Raw genomic sequence first — 17951 nt, 5'->3', positions numbered from 1 at the left:
CTAGATTAGGAGAGGATCAGGACCTGCTTACCCAGGGGCGCCAGCGCCTTCATTTGCCATCGCCCATTAGCACAGCACCCAGGTGTCCAAGGCATCCCCTGCCCTCTCTGCCAGGCCAATCCTGTTCCTAGGCTCCTGAGGCCAAGGTTTGGGGGAGCCCCAGGACTGAGATAAAACAGGGAGAGCCAGCAGGCTTCCCCGGCAAGCCCCCAGTCTGCACCCAGACTGCCCAGCTGTCTCCTGTCCATCTCCTGACAGGACGCAAGGCCCAGAATAGCAAGGTCATGGGCACGGGTAGGGCCTCCTGGAGGTGGGGGCAGAGGCTGGGGGCCTGGGCTCCACTCTGCCTGAGGTGGACAGTGGAGGGGGCCTGAGCACTATAGATGTGGTTCTTCAGACCCTGGCCCTTCCAGCCCCAGGACTGGGAACAGCAGGGGTGCCCTCTGTTGGAGAGGCAAAGCCTCTGCTCTGGGGACCAGCTCTGAGAGCACAGCCTGAATTTAAGAGGGGCGGGGGCGGTGTTGCCAACCCACCCACTCACCCACCCGCCCGCCCACAGGCCAGGCTTTCCAGGTGCGGGAAGGAGGCCCAGCTGGAAGGTGCCCGGTGCAGCTGCACCTGACTTCAGAGGGCGGTCACCAGCTCGGATGCAAGGCTCCCATGTGGTGTCACAGCCCTCGGAGCGTCCTCACGTACAGAGCCCAAGGCCCAGGGTGGCTTCTTGTCGCCCAGGCCGCGGTCAGGGCAGACAGCAGTGCTCTGTGCTCAGCCATTCTCCACCCTGGCTCCAGCAAGGGGAGCAGTTGACCTGCCCTTGGGCCCCCGTGCAGCTGGATCCTGCGGCTGCCCCCAGTAAACCTCTCCCGACAGTCCCCATGCCCGGGACCCCTGCCCCGACTCCTGCTCCCTGTCTGCTTCCTCGCTAGGGTAGGAAGGACCCTGGGCAATCATTAGGCCTTTTGTGTGCTGTTCCGTTCAGGGGACTTGGAGACCCCAAGGAGCTCAGCACTTCCTGTTCAACACGCTGGACAGCCCACAGCGGAGTGATGGGCCTCAAAGCACAGCACTGCACAGCCATGGGGATGTGACCTGGGCCTGCTCTCTGGTCCCCCTCCGGACAGAGTGTCCCCTTCCCAACCCACCTGCCCCAGGCCTCGTTGCAAACACTGGCCACAGCCCTCACCATGGACTGAGATAAACCCTTTTATTTATGTATGCTTCTCCATTTTGTTTAAAACAACAACAATAACCTTACTATAACTGACAGCCCTTCCCCCCCTCACCCTGCCGCGGGCTGGGGGGTTGTTAATGGGGAAATGGCCCCCAGGGGTGGGGCTGACCGTAAGAGCCCCTCAGGGAGGTAACGGGGCACCTGTAGTGTATGCGCGAGGGAGGTAACAGGGCTCTTGAACCTCTGCTTGTACCAACATAGACGCCTTTGGCCGACGAGGGTCAGGAAGCACGTGGGGAGGGGACCCCAACCTCTCCTTGGGACCCTCCCGGCCCGGCCTCAAGACCCGAGGGCTGGGGAGAAAGAAGCGTGGAGGGAGGTTGGGTAGGGTGTCTCACACGAAGGAGTACTGGTTATTAATGGCTCTGGGATGGCCCCCTTCTTCTCCGTCGCCCCCTAGTGGCAACTGCTGGAGCTGTACCGTCGGGCCCACCCCCGCAGCACCTCCCAGGGCCTCGGCGCCTGGTGCTATGGCCTCTTCCAGTTCAGCCACGGGGACCAGCTCAGCCAGGGGGACCAGCTCTTCCGGGACCCCTCCACTGCCCGCTTTCTCTTTCTCTTGCCTCTCTTTGGCTGCTGCGGCTGTTGCTGCCGCCACTTCTGGCGCCCCCGACGCCTCTTCTGCCCCAGGATGTAGGGGATCTGTCCATGAAGGGGGTTCAGGGGGCTGGGGTGGGTCACGGGAGGTGTTCGGTTCTGGATGGGAAGGGTGAGAAGACAGAGGGATTGTGGAGGGAGGCAGGCTCTTGCCCGGAGCCATGTGCTGTCTCCCCAGCGGCCCGTCTCCTGAGCGACCCCCCCCTGTGAAGATGGATCATGGGCGGTGGTGAGAGGAGGACCACACTTACACACAGTCACTCGCTCCGAAGGGCATGAGGGTGGAGGAGGCATCGGGGTAGCATCGGTCTCCCTCGCACACCCCTGCATGGCTCCCGGCCTGCTCCCGGCCTGGGGGGGAGGGGCAACGTGGGGACAGATGGGACGCTGGGGTGGGGGAGAGGGAGAGATCAGACAGGGACGTCAGACACTGAGGGAGGAGGGAGGGGGATCACGCCAAGCATCCCCAAGAAGGGCAAGGCGGGGTTGGGGGGACGGCTCCAGGAGACAGACACATGATGAACGCAGGAGTCATGGAATGGGGATGCGCCAGCCCAACCCTCAGCTGCCTCCCGGCGCCGGACCCGTGCGCGGGCAGGACCCTGGCTGCCTGCCCTGCTCTCCCCTCACAGCCCCCCGCCCCGCCTCTCTGGTACACACACCTCACTTCTTGGGTGCACGGGCACCTCCTCCCCTGCAGACCTGCTCTGCTCACCCTGCTGTCGCTGGGAGGGCACATAGCTGACAAGGACAACGTCACTGGAGCCGCCAGACTCCAGGGGGATGGGGTGCACCCGGAAATGCTCAAGCATATCGAAAATGGACTGGAACCACAGGTGCTGGACCCGGCACTGGCCCTCCTCGTTCAGCGACAAACGCAGGTGCTGAGGGCAGGATGAGCAAGTGAGGTGGGAGCCGAAGCCCCCACAGGTCCCAAGCCCCCTCCCTTCCCCCACCTCCGGCCCACTCCACCCAGGGAGTCCGGGTCACTCACCTTGGCCTTGCCCTGGAAGTTGAAAGTGAGGACGTATTCACCCCGCCTCGTCTCACTCTGACGCACCAGGAAGACACCGTGGGAGCCGGTGCCTCCCTCCAGCACTAGCTGGGCGGCCTTGAGCCGAGAGAGCATCCCATGGAACCAAGGGTATCCGGAGAGGGGCTGCTCCCCTTCAGCGCCCTCTGACTCCCCCTGGAACAGGAATGACCCTTCAGGAAGGAGAGAGGGGGGAAACCAGGGTGTCAGGGAAGCCTCCCCCAGCGGGGGAGAAGCAAGCCTGGGGCGCCTCCTCCCCTCGCGGCCCGCCTCGCCCAGCCCCCACCCAGGGCAGATCCCCAGTCAGGATCCAGGAGGGCAGGAGGGCCAGCGGCCCGGCCTGGTGGACAGACACACTCACTCGGCTGGTACCTTTGGCTGTTTCCGGAGTGTCCAGGGGAGGGTAGGGGGCTGAGAGGGGCTGAGCTGTCCCTGCTGGGGGTCCCTCCTCAATGGGGATGCGGGGAGGCAGCTCAGGGGGTAGCAGTTCCATTGAGTCAAAATGGGAGGCAGCAATGGAGGCGGAACTAGGGGAGATGGATGCCGAGGGGCGGTCTGAGAGGCCCCCGTACGCCCCTAGAAGAAGACAGAGGGCACAGGTGAGGACTGGGGAGCTCCCGGCCTGCAGCGCGGTCTCCTGCGCCCACTTCCCCTCCAGCCCCAGGTGCGCTGGCAGGAACGCCCACCTCTGAGGGTGGCAGCCCCGGCGGGTTTTCACCAAGGCTCCCAGGTGCTGCCGCCTGCACCGCGCAGGGACCGTGGAGTTCCGGCAAGGAGGTCCTGGCAGCCAAAAGTGCTGCATTTGCTGACAGTGCTGCGGGGCGGGGACAGGGTGGAACCCTGGGACACTGACATGGACAAGGACCACAGAGAAAGCCCCAACTCTAAGAGGCATCAAAGGCGCTCCTGCAGGGGCCAGTGCTGTGGCGTAGCGGGTGACGCTGCCACCTGCAGCCCGTGGGCACCGCTTCATGTCCTGGCTGCTCTACTGCCACCCAGCTCCCTGCTAACGGCCTGGGGAAAGCAGGGGAAGATGGACCTTGTGTCTGGACCTCTGCCACCCATGGGGGAGACCCGGATGAAGCTCCTGGGTTTTGCCTGGCCCAACCCACTCCCTATCTGAGGAGTGAACCAGCAGATGGAAGATCTCTCTGTTCTTCTCTTTCAAAAAAATGCAATCTTAAAAAAAAAAAAAAAATGCTCCTTCCAGTCGCCCCTAAGCTAAACCAACTTCACCTCCACCGGTAGCCACACTCCTCCACTGCAGCCCATCCTATCTAATTTTTCCAAATACCCTGGGCCCTCCCCACTTTGGGCCTCTGCGCCTGCCGCCTGCCACCTGCCTCCCTGGGCTGTGTTCCTGGCCCTCACCTCCCCTGAGCTCCCAAGGCGCTTCCTGCTCGCGTGCTTGGAGGACACCAAGCACAGGCTCTGAGGGGCCTGCTTCTCACTCAGGGACGTCGGCGCCCGTGGAGGGCGAGGAGCTCATCTCGGGCGTGAGTCCCCGTCCTGCCCAGGGCCTGTGCCAGGCCCAGGCGCGCTGAGTGGCTGCTGGGTGGCAGACTTGAGCCCAGCCGACTGTCCCTGGCGGTCAGTGCTCAGGAGCCACACAGACATGGCAGACACGCGCTCAGGGCAGCAGGCTCTGCCAGTGCCACTCAGGAGGGCCTCAGAAAAGGCACCTGTGGGCGCCGCTCTGGCTCTGAGATCTGACTGCTCTGTTCACTTGCTGAGGACAGCCTGACTTCTCGGGACCGGGACGCTGCAACTTACAACACAGGGGCCGGAGACAGGGCAGCAGCAGAAGCAGCCTAGTCTACACGTGGCCTGGGGGAGGGGGGTAGTCTGGGAGGGGTGAGAGCAGTGTGTGTAAGGGTGTGTGAGAGGGTGGGAACAGTCTGTGTGTGAGAGGGAGGGTGGGGGCAGTGTGTGAGAGGGGTAGCAGTCTGAGTGTGTGTGTGTGTGAGAGAGAGAGAGGGAGGGTGGGAGCAGTGTGTGTATGTGTGTGTGAGGGGGAACAGTCTATATGTGTGTGTGTGTATGAGGGGAGCAGTCTGTGTGTGTGTGTGAGAGGGAGGGTGGGAGCAGTGTGTGTGTGTGTGTGTGTGTGTGTGAGCAGTCTGTATATGTGTGTGTGTATGAGGAGAGCAGTCTATGTGTGTGTGTGCATGCATGTATGGAGGGGAAGAAGTCTGTGGGGGGGAGCAGTCTGTGGGGGGGAGTAGTCTGTGTGAGAGAGGGTGGGAGAAGTCTGTGTGTCTGAGAGTAGGAGCAGTGTACGTGTTTGTGTGTGTGTATGGGAAGGGAAGCAGTCTCGGGGGAGCAGTCTGTGTCTATGTGTGTGTATGGGAGGAGAGCAGTCTGTGGGGGGAGCCGTCTGTGTGAGGGAAGTTGTGGAAGGGTGAGCAGTGTGTGTGAGGGGGGAGTTGTGGGAGGGCAAGCAGTCTGGTGGGGGCAGTCTGTGTGTGTGTGTTTGAGGGGGAGCAGTCTGTGGGGGGGGGAGCAGTCTCTGTGTGGGGGGGAGCAGTCTGTGGGGGGGCAGTCTGTGTGTGTTTGAGGGGGAGCAGTCTGTGGGGGGGAGCAGTCTCTGTGTGGGGGGGAGCAGTCTGTGGGGGGGCAGTCTGTGTGTGTTTGAGGGGGAGCAGTCTCTCTGTGTGGGGGGGCAGTCTGTGTGTGTGTGTGTGTGTTTGAGGGGGAGCAGTCTTTGTGTGTGTGTATGGTCAGGCCAGAAAGTAAGAGTCGAAAGGGAGGCCGCTGCCACTGCCCGACACGCGGAGGCAGGGAAGAGCTAACCTAAGATTTCTTGCCGGCGTGCTGGCGGCCTGGAGAACCGAGGTGCAGGCCTGTGGGCAGCTTGGGGAGAAAGCGACATGGCACGGGGTGGGCACTCAGCACAGCAGTCAGGACGTCCAGGCCCGTACGGGGTGCCCGGGTTCACGTCCCAGCTCTGCTTCTGGTCCAAGCTTCTTATCAGTGCGGCAGGTGATGGCTCAAGGACTTGGGTCCCTGACACTCACGTCAGACACCCGGATTGGGTTCTAGGCTCTGGCTTCAGCCTGGTTCAGCCCTAGCTACTGTGGGTGCTGAGGGAGCAAAAAAGCCTATCTGTTTTAAATAAAAAATGCTAATACAAATTTCAAAGTGACACAGCTGTTGCAAAAGGCTGGACAGGAATTTGCTCGGGGCCTGGGTGGGGTGGTGAGGGCGCTGATTCTAAACAGCCAACAGGGGGCCAGCACTGTGGTGCAGCAGGTTCAGCGGCCGCCTGTGGCGCCCGCAGCCCGCATCAGAGCGCCGGTGCCAGTCCTGGCTGCTCTGCCTTCCATCCAGCTCCCTGCCGATGCACCTGCAGACGCAGCGGAAGACGGTGACCCCAGTACATGGCCCCTGCCACCCACGTGGAAGAACCGGGTGGAGTTCCTGGCTCCCGGCTTCCGCCCAGTCCAGCCCCAGCTGTTGCAGTCACTTGGGGAGTGAACTTGCCCGTGGAAGACCTAGCTCTCCCTCTCTCTTTCTGTCACTCTGCCTTTCAAATACATAAAAATGAAATCTTTATAGAATACGGCCAATGGTGGCACTGAGAGTGGTGGCGTGTTCAGGTACAAAAGATGGGCTTTGGCAGGGCGGCGCGCTGGAGAACCTGCAGCGCCTGGGGCCGCGTGCGCGTGCGCGGTGGGCTCCGAGGCCCAGCTCCCGAAGGCTGCGCCCTTACCCTGCGCCAGGCGGTCGTTGCTCTCACTGGCTCCCAGCAGCAGGTCCTGGCTGGGCAGGCTCTCCGAGTGGTTCAGGCATGGCAGCTCCAGGCTGTCTGTGTTCTCCCGTGTGAGGAATGAGGTCCCAGGGGCCAGAGGGAGGGTCATGGGGCGGGGGCTGGTCGTGGGGCAGGGGCTGCAGAGACAGGAAAAGTGAGCCAGGTGAGCGGCACGGGGCTGCCCCCCCCCCCCCCAGCCCCAGGGCCCTGCGGCAGCGGCAGGCGGGCTCCTCACCCCGGGCTCAGGCACTCCTGGATGTCGGACACCCAGGCCTTCACGTGCAGCGCGTCGGCCGTCTCCAGGATATACTCCGCAGGGCCTTCCACCTGAGGCGGCAGAGGACAGTCCCAGCCAGCGCCAGGTCCCTTCCCGATCCTGACGCCTCAACCCCGCTCTGACGAAGGCAGCACCACCTCCCTCTCCATGCCCTTCCGGAAAAGCGGCAGGCCCGGCCCAAGGACGCGTCTTGGGGCACCTGACTTGCACGACCCCTTCCCCCAAGGGCACCTGCTCCGGTGCACGAGCACCCGCGGGCTCCTACCTTAACCACAAACGTGTTCTCCCGATCCGGCATCTCCAGGGCGGTGGTGGTCCGCACGTCCGTGATGGCAGAGCAGGGAATGCTGAGTCGGGGCCGAGACGCCTAGGTCGGGAACCGGAAGGAGGCTCTGCTGTGGGGTGCGGAGAGACCCCTTCCCCTCTACATCCCCGGGCTCTGCTTTCCCAGTCCTGCCTGAGACCCACACAGCTGGGAGGACGCGGGGGCGCTGCGGGGCTCCCTGCAGGACTGCGCCCACCCCGGGGCCTCACCTTGGGCGGCACAAAGAACTCCAGACGGCTCCCTCCTCCTCCTTCTCCTTCGCTTCGGAGCAGCAAGCGACACTTCTGCCACTGGGGCGGCCCCCCGGCCCCCGCCGCCAGCCCAGCTGTCCCCCCGGCCCGGCCCACTCCGGCTGGCTCGGGGGCTGCCTCTTCAGCCCCCATGAAACTCAGCAGCTCTTCCCTCTGCACCGTCCCTGCCCCTTCCTTCGGGCCGCCCCCTCCCCGACTCAGTCTCAGCCTCTCGAAACGGTGAGTCCACCTCTCCCCGGGGGAGGGGCCGTCACTGGCCAGTCCCCGGCCAACGGTCCCGGCTCCACCAGAGGAGTTGGAGTTGGTGTTTCCGCCCAAGACCGGGGGGCCTGACGCCGTCTCCAGGGGCCCGGCCGAGGAGGGAGGGTCCACGGTGCCCCGCCACTGCAGGATGCCACGCACCGACCCCCGGACCGAGCGGCCCACTGAGCGGAGGGAGAAGCGCTTCTTGAGCTTCGGCTTCGAGGAGGAGGTCGTCGTAGAGGAGACTGAGGAAGGGAGGGGGCCGGCCAGGTCCTCGGATGAGCGAGAAGGGCCCAGCACGGCCAGGGGCCCGCCCGCCCTGCAGCTCTCAAGGGGCAGGTCGTGGGGCGGGATCTCCAGGCCGGGACTCAGTGGGGCCGGCACCGGTGGCGGCGAGAGGGAGCCCGAGGCCCGGGCCACCTCGGCTTCGAAGTGCTGGAGGAAGAGTTCGGCGAATCGGCGGGAGAAGGCGGCCTCGGCCCCGGGCCCCGCGTACTGCGGGTGCGAGGCCAGGTAGAGGCGGAAGCGGCGGGCGAAGTCCAGGGCGGCAGCCCGGGCATGGGACTCACAGAACTCCCTCCAGCTGGGGGGAGGGGGCGGCGGCAGCGGGGGCGGGGAGGCCCCATCCTCTGGGGAAGGGGCACCATTCATGATGGCCCCCAGGAGGCAGAGTGGGGGAGCCTGCGGGGAGGGGCAGCAAAGAGGGAAGCGGCCAGGAGACACGGGGTGAGCGGCAGCAGCTGCAGAAGAGAGAAGCACACGGAGGGGTCACCGCAGAGCTGCGACTGGGGGCAGGTTGCCCCCACCCCAGCAGCCGGAGACCCCCTGTTGCAATGCAATGGGGAAGAGACCCAACCTGCTCCTGGCCCAGTCCTGGGAAACCATCGGCCCAGCGTCTCGCCTTCCCGACCCCGGCCCTGCCTTGGCCGCCCACCTGCCTCCCCAGAGGAATCTCTTCCGGGTCCCTTCCTTTTCTAAGACGGATGCTCCGGCGTGTCTTACACGCTTCCCGTGGGCCATTCCAGAAGCTTCCAGGTGCTCACCTTACCTTTCCTTGGGAGAGCATCTACCACCCGAGGCTCAGACAAGGCTCCGAGCTCCAAGCCTACCGTTTCTCCCACTGCACAGCGTGTCCCCCAGGGACTGGCTGGACCAGCCGCAGCCTCGGCCCCTTACCGCCCCGGCTCTCAGGGGCCCGAGGGGAGCTGGGACTGCGGAGCCCGCCTCAGACATCCCCGTGCACGGCTGCTCGGCAAGGCGGATGGATGGGTGCCGGTGGACGGAAGCAGCGGTCTCGAAAGCCTAGCGCCCCAGCCCCGGCCCAGTCCTTCCGTGCCTCTCCAGTCTGGGGCCCAGAGGCGGCATAAGCAGAGGAGACTAGGCCTAAGCTGTATCAGGGCAAACCGTTGCTGGCCACAACACAAATAAAACGTCCCAGGGAGGGGGGAAGAGGTGTTGGGAAAGATCCTAGGGTTTGTTGTTGTTGTTTTTTTAACTTCCCTCTTCTCACTGGGGAGCGTGCCCTAAAGGCCGGTTAGCCTGGTGGTTAAGGCCATAGGTTCTGAAGTCAGGCCTGGACCGAAACCCCAGCTCAGGCACCTATTAGCTGTGTGATCTCGAGCAAACGCACGGTCCTCTCTGTCTCTCTCTGAGCCTCAGGTTTCGTGACTGGGAAGACAGACCCGATGATCCCTACCGCCTGGAACTGGTCGGGGAATCCCAGGGACTGGAACAAGCTGGCGCGCGGCACAAAATAAGCGCACAAGAAACGCACCCGCCACTATTACTCCTCTATGGGGGAGGGCAGTGCCAGGGTCCAAGTGTCCTAAAAGGAAGCGCTTTCCCAAGTTCTCACGACCAGCTGCGTGTGGAATTTACAACCTTTAGCTCCTCCCTCCTGCTTTTAGGGGAAGGTGGTGGCCCCGGGACTTGGGCGAGAACAGCTCAGGAGAGGCTCCCCAAACCACACCCCCCCAGCCAGGCTGTAACCCGGGCCACCCCTCCCCTCCTCCCTGGCCTAGGCCTTACACACTCAGATGGCCCCGACCACTGGGACAACTCCACACCCACGAAAAGCGGCCAGGAGATGCGGGAGTCATGGAGCGCGGGGAAACCGAGCCAAGAGATGCGGACCCAGCGGAGAGCGGTGTCCAGCCCGGGGCCGGCTCCACTCACAGTGGCCTCCCCCCAGCCCCCGTCAGGCCCGCTGACCCTGCAGCTCCTAGGCTGGTGACTCAGTTTCTCTTCTGCCAAGCGGGAGGACTCTGACACATTTTCCCCCGTGCACCTGCCTCTTGGCACACAGCTCTGCTATTTCCCGAAGGGCGGGTGGTGGAGGGTGCAGGCTCCGCTCCCGGCTCAAGACCCTCTGGGGCCCGTGGTCCATCCACTCCGACCCGACCCTACTCCCTGGACACCCCGCACCGGCCCATTCCCGGGGGAGGGGAGGGTGTCTCAGTCTTCTAGGGACCAGTCCTGTCAGCTGCACTCTCCCGGGCCGAGCGTCCCTGCTGTCCCCGGACCCCCACGCCCACCCCCACCAGGGCTCCTCGCAGGCTCCGGGGCCGGGTCGCGGAGAGGGAAGAGGCACTTGAAGAGGGGGGGTTCCGGTTCCGGTCCCACCTGCATCTCGGTCCCCGCGGTTTAGCTCCGGCGGCGGCGGCGGCGGCGGCTCCCGCTCCCTGCACCCCCCACCCCCCCACCTCAGCGACGAGCGCCTAGCCCGGCTCTGCGCAGGCGCGGGGACCCCCTTTTCCCGTCGCCGAAGGAAGCGACCATAGAGGAGAGGGGCGGGCGCTGTCATACTCACTTCCGCCATCCTTCTACTCCGCACCGACAGCTCGGGAGCCGAGAGCGTGGCTGTCTTGTTGTACTTCAGGGAGTTCTCTGGTGAAGAGGCCGACGTGGGAAGGGGTTGTGTCCGGCCAGAGAGTCCTCCGGGAGAGAGTCGGGACAAAAAAGAAGAGCCGCCAACCATAGAGAAGCCGAGCTCTTACCGAGGGCTAGAGTAGCCGCGGAGGACCGGAAACCAGCGAGACGCTCAGGCTTCTGGGAGGACCCGCTGCAGCCTAGAGCGCCTGCTTTGGTACTGAGGGGGTTGCGGAGACCGCCCCCAAGAATCTGGGCCGAGGAACGAGGCAGGTGACCTTGGGGAAGGCCCCGCGAGGAGGCGGAGCCTGAACTTACGACCTTGGTTTCTTTAGGAGCGGGGCAGGCCTTCGAGGAAGTTCATCGCTCTGGCGGGAGATACAGGTGGGGAGGGGAGTGATGGCCAGTTTGGGATGTGTCTGTGGGACATCGGGAGGTGGGTGGGCATGCAATCCCGGAGCGCAAGAGCCGCACCGAGGCCGGTTATGGAAATTGAGGACCGTTAAGGTATAGCGGGTCATTGAAACCATGCATCAGTCTCTCACTGGCCCCGCTCCGACTGACCTGAACAGTAAAGGAATTCAGGGATCGAGTTATTGCAAAGTGCAAAACGAATCACGCTTCTCCGGGAACAGGTGAATCCAGGGGCCCAGCGGTATCCAGAACCAGCGGCTCAGCACCCGTGGTTCTGCTGTCTCTGGGCCTTTGGTTGGCTCATCTTAGTGGCAAGATTTGCATAGCTCCAAACTTCAGTCCCAGAGCTCACGAACTGTAGTCGAAGGAGCGTCTCTCTCTTCTGAGGTTCCCAATAAAATTTCCAAGACTGGCAGACGGATTTAAGAATTAAGTGCCTCTGGAATACAGAGGCGAGTCGTCTGAGAGGTACAGGTGGATAAGAGCGCTAACTCACATGAGGGTGTCCCGGGCTAGGCGTTCGCTCTAGCCGCTAAGACTCCGGTCAGAATGCTCACAGCCCATATCGGGATGCCTGGGTTTGGTACCTGCCTCTTGCAGTTGGTGTGTGGCCATCATGGAAGCCGTGGTCACGAATGGGCTTGTCAAGGTGATGTATGCAGAGAGGAGAGGGCCTAGGGCTTCGTTCTGGGGAACAGTCAACGCTCAGCAGGCCAAGAAAGAGAAGTAGGAAGAGCTGAGGCCTGGGTGACGGTTCCTCCTCCTCTAGACAGGACTCGTGGGTAAAGGATGTGTTACCGGAGAAATTGCAGGGTTCTTGTCTTCGCGCAAGAAAGAATTCAGGCGTGAGACAGAGAGTAGTGGGAGGTAAAAGTAGCAAAGTTTATTAGGGAAGGGACATCCGCAAGGATGGATGGGCACCTCTCCAGACAGGACCTGAGAGAGAGTGCAGAGATTACACCTGGCCAGACCAGGCGGGCAACTCAGCAGAGAGGCAGAGGGCTGAGCGTGCAGTCCGGTTGAGGGCAGGGGTGGGGGTGGGGTGGTGGTGGTGGTGGTGGTGGTGGTGGTGGTGGTGGTGGTGGTGATGGTAAGGAGATGGGTCTTGCTTCCCCACCTCTGCTCCTCTTGGAACAAAGGGCTTTTTGGATGTAAATAGAAAAACTTCTATCTGAGTTTTCCCCTGAAGGTATCGGACAGGAGGAAGCCTAGCTGGCACCATCCTGGGTTCAGAGGAAGGGCAGGACCCCCTAGAAAATGGGGATTCAGAGCAGGGTGTTTGAAATGCAGATACTGGGCTGCATCTGGGAGATTGTGGAAGATTTGTCAGGCAGAAGGGGTGGGGACCCCGCACCTGGCAGGTTATCAGGTAGAAGGGGGCAGGGCAGAATGTGAATACCGGGCTGCCCCTGAAACATCGTCAGGATGACTTTGAGATGCATATGCATATGCTGGACATAGATGTCTTCTCTTTAGGCCTTTATGTCACACACACATAAGCTCATAACTGACTTCCTACCTAACAGATGTATTTAAAAGTTCAGAATGGACGGCACCGTGGCTCACTAAGCTAATCCTCCGCCTGCGGCGCTGGCACCCTGGGTTCTAGTCCTGGTCTGGGCGCCAGATTCTGTCCTGGTTGCCCCTCTTCCAGGCCAGCTCTCTGCTGTGGCCCGGGAGTGCAGTGGAGGATGGCCCAAGTGCTTGGGCCCTGCACCCGCATGGGAGACCAAGAGAAGCACCTGGCTCCTGCCTTCGGATCAGTGCAGCAGGAAGACCTTTTTCTCTGTCTCTCTCTCTCACTGTCCACTCTGCCTGTCAAAAAAAAAAAAAAAAAAAAAAAGTTCAGGAGCTGGCGCTGTGACGTAGCTGGTAAAGCCACTGTCTGCAGCGCCAGCATCCCATATGGGTGCCGATTTGAGTCCCGGCTGCTCCACTTCCAGTCCAGCTCTCTGCTGTGGCCTGGGAAAGCAGTAGAAGATGGTCCAAGTCTTTGGGCCCCTGCACCCGCGTGGGAGACCTGGAAGAAGCTCCTGGCTCCTGGCTTCAGATCAGCACAACTCTGGCCGTTGCAGTCAATTGGGGTGTGAACCAGCGGATGGAAGACTTCTCTCTCTCTCTCTCTCTCTCTCTCTCTCTCTGTAACTCTGACTTTCAAATAAATAAATCTTGATAAAAAGGAATGTGGAGAGCTTTCCTATACCACTTGGTCGAGAAGCGCAGAACAGGGATGAGCCTGGTGGTTTGAGAGCGTGGGGAGATGGGAATATGTTGGGAGTCTGGGGGAAGCACCAGTTGAGAGGAAGGTCACGGAAGGAACGAGCTTCTGGGAAAGAAGGGAGAGGATCAGGCCCCGGAGTCCCGGGATAAACCAAGGCGGACTGGCGGGCGCTTCCTCAGACAGGGACTACCCAGGATGTTTTCAGCTATCCATCATGGAAACTCCAATTTCACTTCGTTTACACTTGCAAAGGAGTTTACTGGTTCAATGAGTTTTGTTTTGTTTTTGTACATTTATTTTATTAGGGCCGGTGCTGTGGCGTAGTAGGGTAGGCCTCTGCTTGCAGTACCAGCGTCCCATGTGGGTGCCGGTTCACGTCCCGGCTGCTCCTCTGCTGATCCAGCTCTCTGCTGTGGCCTGGGAAAGTAGTAGAAGATGGCCCAGGTGCTAGGGTCCCTGCACCTATGTGGGAGACCCGGAAAAAGTCCTGGCTCCTGGGTTCGGATTGGACTAGCTCTGGCTGTTGTGGCCATTTGGGGAGTGAACCAGTGAATGGAATACCTTTCTCTCTCTCTCTCCCCCTGTGTCTCCCCGTGTCTGTAACTCTGCCTCTCAAATTAATAAATAAATAATTTTAAAAATGAGTTATTTGAAAGGTAGAGAGAGATCTATCCACTTGTTCACTCCCCAAATGACTGCATTGACCGGGGCAGGGGCAGGCCAAAGTCAGGAGCCAGCAGCTTCATGTGGGTCTTTCTCTTGGGTACAGAGGCACAAGCACTTGGGCCATCTGCTGCTGCTCTCCCAGGTGCATTAACAGGGAGCTGGATCGAAAGTGGGGCAGCCAGGGCTCGAAATGGTGCCCATATAGGATGCCGGCATGGCAGGCAGGGCCCATTATACCACAACACCAGCCCCTCAAGGAGTATTGAAACTCAAAATGCCTTTAGGCATGGTTAAAACCAGAAGCTGAAAAGATATCCATTGGAACCTGGTCTCGGGCTCTGGGAGCAGTTTTCCTTGGAGCTGCCTCCTTCCCAAGGAGACTGTCCCCCCATAGGCTGCCGGATGGCCCAGAGCTCCCGGGTTTGTTCTGCCTGCAGGAAAAGATCATGGCCACCACCCCAGTCCGTGCATCAGGTGAAAGGGGCTTGGGAGAGAGAGGAGGAAGAAGGAGAAGGGAGAAGGGGAGGGAAGGAAGACCACCACCCACCTGCTGATTCATTCCTCAAATGCCCCCAACATCCAGGGCCGGGAGCCAGCAGCCAGGAACTCTATCCAGGACTCCCACGTGGGTGGTAGGCACCCAAGAACTTGAGCCATCATCTGCTGCCTCCCAGGGTGCGCATGAGCAGGAAACGGGTCAGCAGCAGAGCTGGGACTTGAACCAAGGCACTTGGTAGGGGATGCAGGTGTCCCAAGTGCAGGCTGACTGCTGTGCCAAGCGCCTACCCTATAGCTTCCGGATGGGATTTCCTGGTAGAAATGCCTTGTTATTCATGAATCCTTTAGAGCACACTGGAGGTTTTGCTAATAAAGGACTCAGGCCAGGTCCCTAGGTAGCTTCAGGATGGAGGCTGGTCACCAGCTCTATGATTAGATGGTTGAGATTTTTAATTTGTATTTTTTTAGGATTTCTGTATTTATTTGAAAGAGTTACAGAGAGAGAGAGATTTTCCATCTGGTTCACTCCCCCAAGTAGCTGCCACATCAGGGGCTGGGCCAGGAGCCTGGAACTTGATCTGGGTCTCCCAGTGGGTGACAAGGGCCACCTTCCACTGCTTTGCAGGTGCATCCGCAGGGCTGCTGGATTGGGAAGGGAGCAGCCGGGACAGGAACGGGCACCCATGTGGGACGCTGGCATTGTAGGCAGCAGCTTAACCACGATGCTGGCCCCCATGGCCAGTGTTTTAATCGAACTGTGCTTTGCAGGGTCTTAGTCCACCCCCACCCATACAGGATGGACTGGGCCCCAGGAAAGGTAAGTGCGCCGCTCGCCCACCCGTTCCCCAGCCTCCCGGAGACAATCAGCCACAGCAGCCAGCGGGGAGCCAAGTCTAACAGGAACCATTTTGCGTGTAACAAAGCCTTTTAAAGCACAAAACTGCAGAGTCATTGGGGCAGGGCATAAAGACCAACCAATCGCTTAGAGAGCCACTTTACGGGGTGGTTTTCACAGGACTGGCCATGTCTGTACACTTGCCATCAGTTGTTGCCACTTCGCCTGATGTTGCGTAGCCAATTAGTTTTAGTGGTAAACTTTGAGTTCCACCCATCTTACTTCCGCTGGGCGCCATCTTTGAATTGCCTCTTGTAACTAATTTCCCCACATATTCCCCCTTTTTTGTAAGCACTTGACGTGAGAGCTTGGTGCTGTCCTGGCCTGCAGGTGGGCTGGCAGGCTGGGAGGGTGGCGTGTGGGGAGAGGACAGTGGAGCCCTGGGACTGTCCCACAGCTCACCCTGCGTGTGTCTCTGGCTGGTCCTGGTCTGTGTCCTTTCTAAGACTAAGCCCACGTGCAGCACTCGCCTGCACTCCGAGTCTTCCTTATGAATCACTGACTTCCAAGGCGCTCTAACAGCCTCGTGTGACTGACCCGCCAGGGCCGGCCTTCTTTTTATAAGCTGTATGTATGTATGTATTTAAAAGGTAGACAGAGATTTTTTTGTTAAGATTTTTTATCTATTGGGGCCGGCGCTGAGGTGCAGCCGGTTGGCACCCTGACCTGAAGTGCCAGCATCCCATATGGGCGCCAGTTAGAGACCCGGCTGCTCCACTTCCAACCCAGCTCTCTACAGTGGAAGATGGCCCAAGTGCTTGGGCCCCTGCACCCACGTGGGAGACCCAGAAGAAGCTCCTGGCTCCTGGCTTTGGATCGGCGCAGCTCCGGCCGTTGCAGCCAACTGGGGAGTGAACCAGTGGATGGAAGACCTCTCTCTCTCTCCCTCCCTCCCTCCCTCCCTCTCTTCTCTCTGTGTACTCTGACTTTCGAATAAACAAATCTTTTTTAAAAAATGATTTTTTATCTATTTATTTGAGGTAGGATTACAGATAGGGAGACAGAGAGGTCTTCCATCCGCTGGTGCGCTTGCCAATGGCCACATGGCTGGCGCTGGAATAATTAGGAGCCAGGAGCCTCTTCCAGGTCTCCCATGCAAGTGCAGGGGGCCGAGTACTCGGGCCATCTTCCATTTGCAGAGAGCTGGCTCGGAAGTGGAGCAGCCAGGATACAAATGCGCCCACATGAGATGCTGGTGCCTCAGGCAGAGGCTTAGCTCGCTACACCACAGCGCCAGCCTCCGACAGAAAGAGATCCTCCGTCCACCAGATCACCCCCTGAAATGGCCACAACAGCCTGGGCCAGCCCAGCCTGAAACCAGGAGCCAAGAATTCCAACTGCGTGGCAGGGACCCAAGCCCTTGGGCCATCTGCTGCTGCTTTCCCAGGAGCATTAGCCGTGAGCTGGATCGGAAGTGGAGCAGCCGGGACTCGAACCAGTGCTCCAATATGGGATGCCGGTGTCACAAGTGGCTTAACCTGCTGTGCCAGGAAGGCATTCAAGTGCATTCTACTCAGATATTCCTGGAGTGTTTCCAGTTGGGGTGTCACTGGTCACAGATGAATGACTTGGCTGTCATGGGAGCTGTGTTTGCAAGGGCACCTAGGGCCAGTATGCAGGTGTTGGGGGAGGCATACAGGACGGTGGTGGAGCGAGCCAGGAGAGGCGACCCTGACCAGGCCAGGGAAGTGCAGTGGAGTTAGTGTCCAGAGGGACTCCTGAGGGGGCACTACTAGGCTGGCCTGGGGGGAGGGGAAGGTTGCTCGGGAGCTCCGCATGGGGTTTGGTGAGTGGTGCAGCCTACAAAGCTCTGGGACCCTGTCCTCAATTTGCTACTAAGGTGTCAGCCAGCTCAGTCATTCCACTTATACCAGCCCCACCCTCCTTTTAGAAGTCTTAGAACTGGGGGTTGGTGTTGTGGTGTAGCCGTTCCAGTCCCGGCTGCTCCACTTCTGCTCCAGCTCCCTGCTAATGTGCCTGGGAAAGCAGCAGAAGATGGCCCAAGTGCATGGGCCCCTGCCACCCATATGAGAGACCTGAAAGAAACTTTTGACTCCTGGCTTTGGCCTGTCACAGCTCTGGCCATTGCAGCCATCTGGGGAGTGAACCAGCAGATGGAAGACCTTTCTCTGTCTTTCCTTCTCTTTGTGTGGGTAGCAGAGTTGGGATTGGTGGAAGAGGACTATAAAGGAGGAGAGAGACACCATGCACCAGGAACATCTAAGGGGAACATCTGGATAACATCTGAGCAGCCCCCGAGAGAGCCGGCCGGCGGTGTGCCGCTCCCCCGCGGAAGTGGGGAAAGTGGCAGGGGGAGCCGCCCTTCCATGGAGGTGGAAGGATCGGCAGCCAACCCGGGAAGAACCAGCAGCAAACCCGGGAAGGGCCGAGCAGACAAAAGAACAGCGCAGGGTCCTGTGTCGTTCCTCCGCGAATGGGGGAGCGACATCCCACCACAAGGAGCCCAGTCTCCCAGGATGCTGTCCCCTGGAAGGAAAATGAGACCACTGGAATTGGACTAGACCCGTCAGGATGCCTCCCAGGAGCCAAAGAAAAATCAGGACCCTGCTTGCAATAAGATGGGGAAACTGGATGGAAAAACAAAACAAAACAAAACTCGCGGCTGGCCATGTGGCACAGTGGGCTAAGCTGTTGCTGGCCAGGCGGGCATCCAGTATCAG

At 60.5% G+C, this 17951-nt stretch overlaps 1 protein-coding gene and 1 long non-coding RNA gene across 9 annotated transcripts; one reads left to right on the top strand and one right to left on the bottom strand.

The window, feature by feature from the left end:
- Nucleotides 1-1187: 1187 nt before the first annotated feature.
- On the bottom strand, nt 1188-10668 carry SH2B1 (SH2B adaptor protein 1). Of its 8 annotated transcripts, none has more exons than XM_051847634.2 (10): nt 10331-10456; nt 7424-8448; nt 7155-7256; nt 6848-6939; nt 6574-6749; nt 3234-3437; nt 2823-3034; nt 2491-2712; nt 2080-2215; nt 1188-1927 (listed from the first exon to the last, which is right to left on the bottom strand). In XM_051847634.2, coding segments are annotated over exons 2-10 (2082 nt in total). In that variant the 5' UTR covers nt 8360-8448; nt 10331-10456; the 3' UTR covers nt 1188-1925. The 8 variants fall into 8 exon arrangements, with proteins under 8 accessions (XP_051703594.2, XP_051703595.2, XP_051703596.2 ...); XM_051847635.2 differs by having other exon boundaries at nt 2080-2179; XM_051847636.2 differs by having other exon boundaries at nt 2544-2712.
- Nucleotides 10669-10734: 66 nt separating this feature from the next.
- On the top strand, nt 10735-13173 carry LOC138847129 (uncharacterized). Its single transcript, XR_011384752.1, has 2 exons — nt 10735-10960; nt 12934-13173. It is a non-coding gene; the product is annotated as an uncharacterized lncRNA (long non-coding RNA).
- Nucleotides 13174-17951: the final 4778 nt, after the last annotated feature.

Source organism: Oryctolagus cuniculus, chromosome 19 (genome assembly GCF_964237555.1).
Source record: "Oryctolagus cuniculus chromosome 19, mOryCun1.1, whole genome shotgun sequence".
NCBI lineage: Eukaryota > Metazoa > Chordata > Mammalia > Lagomorpha > Leporidae > Oryctolagus > Oryctolagus cuniculus.
The sequence above is the reverse complement of the archived record's forward strand: the minus strand, read 5'-3'. Positions and strand labels throughout refer to the sequence as shown.

Excerpts from the sequence above, each read along its gene's own strand:
- SH2B1 (XM_051847631.2), bottom strand. The coding sequence starts at position 8,359 with ATGAATGGTGCCCCTTCCCCAGAGGATGGGGCCTCCCCGCCCCCGCTG. Across the intron at positions 3,438-6,573 it reads CAACGACCGCCTGGCGCAGG|GGGCGTACGGGGGCCTCTCA; the intron begins GTAAGGGCGCAG and ends GTCTTCTTCTAG. Across the intron at positions 2,713-2,822 it reads ACTTCCAGGGCAAGGCCAAG|CACCTGCGTTTGTCGCTGAA; the intron begins GTGAGTGACCCG and ends TCCTGCCCTCAG.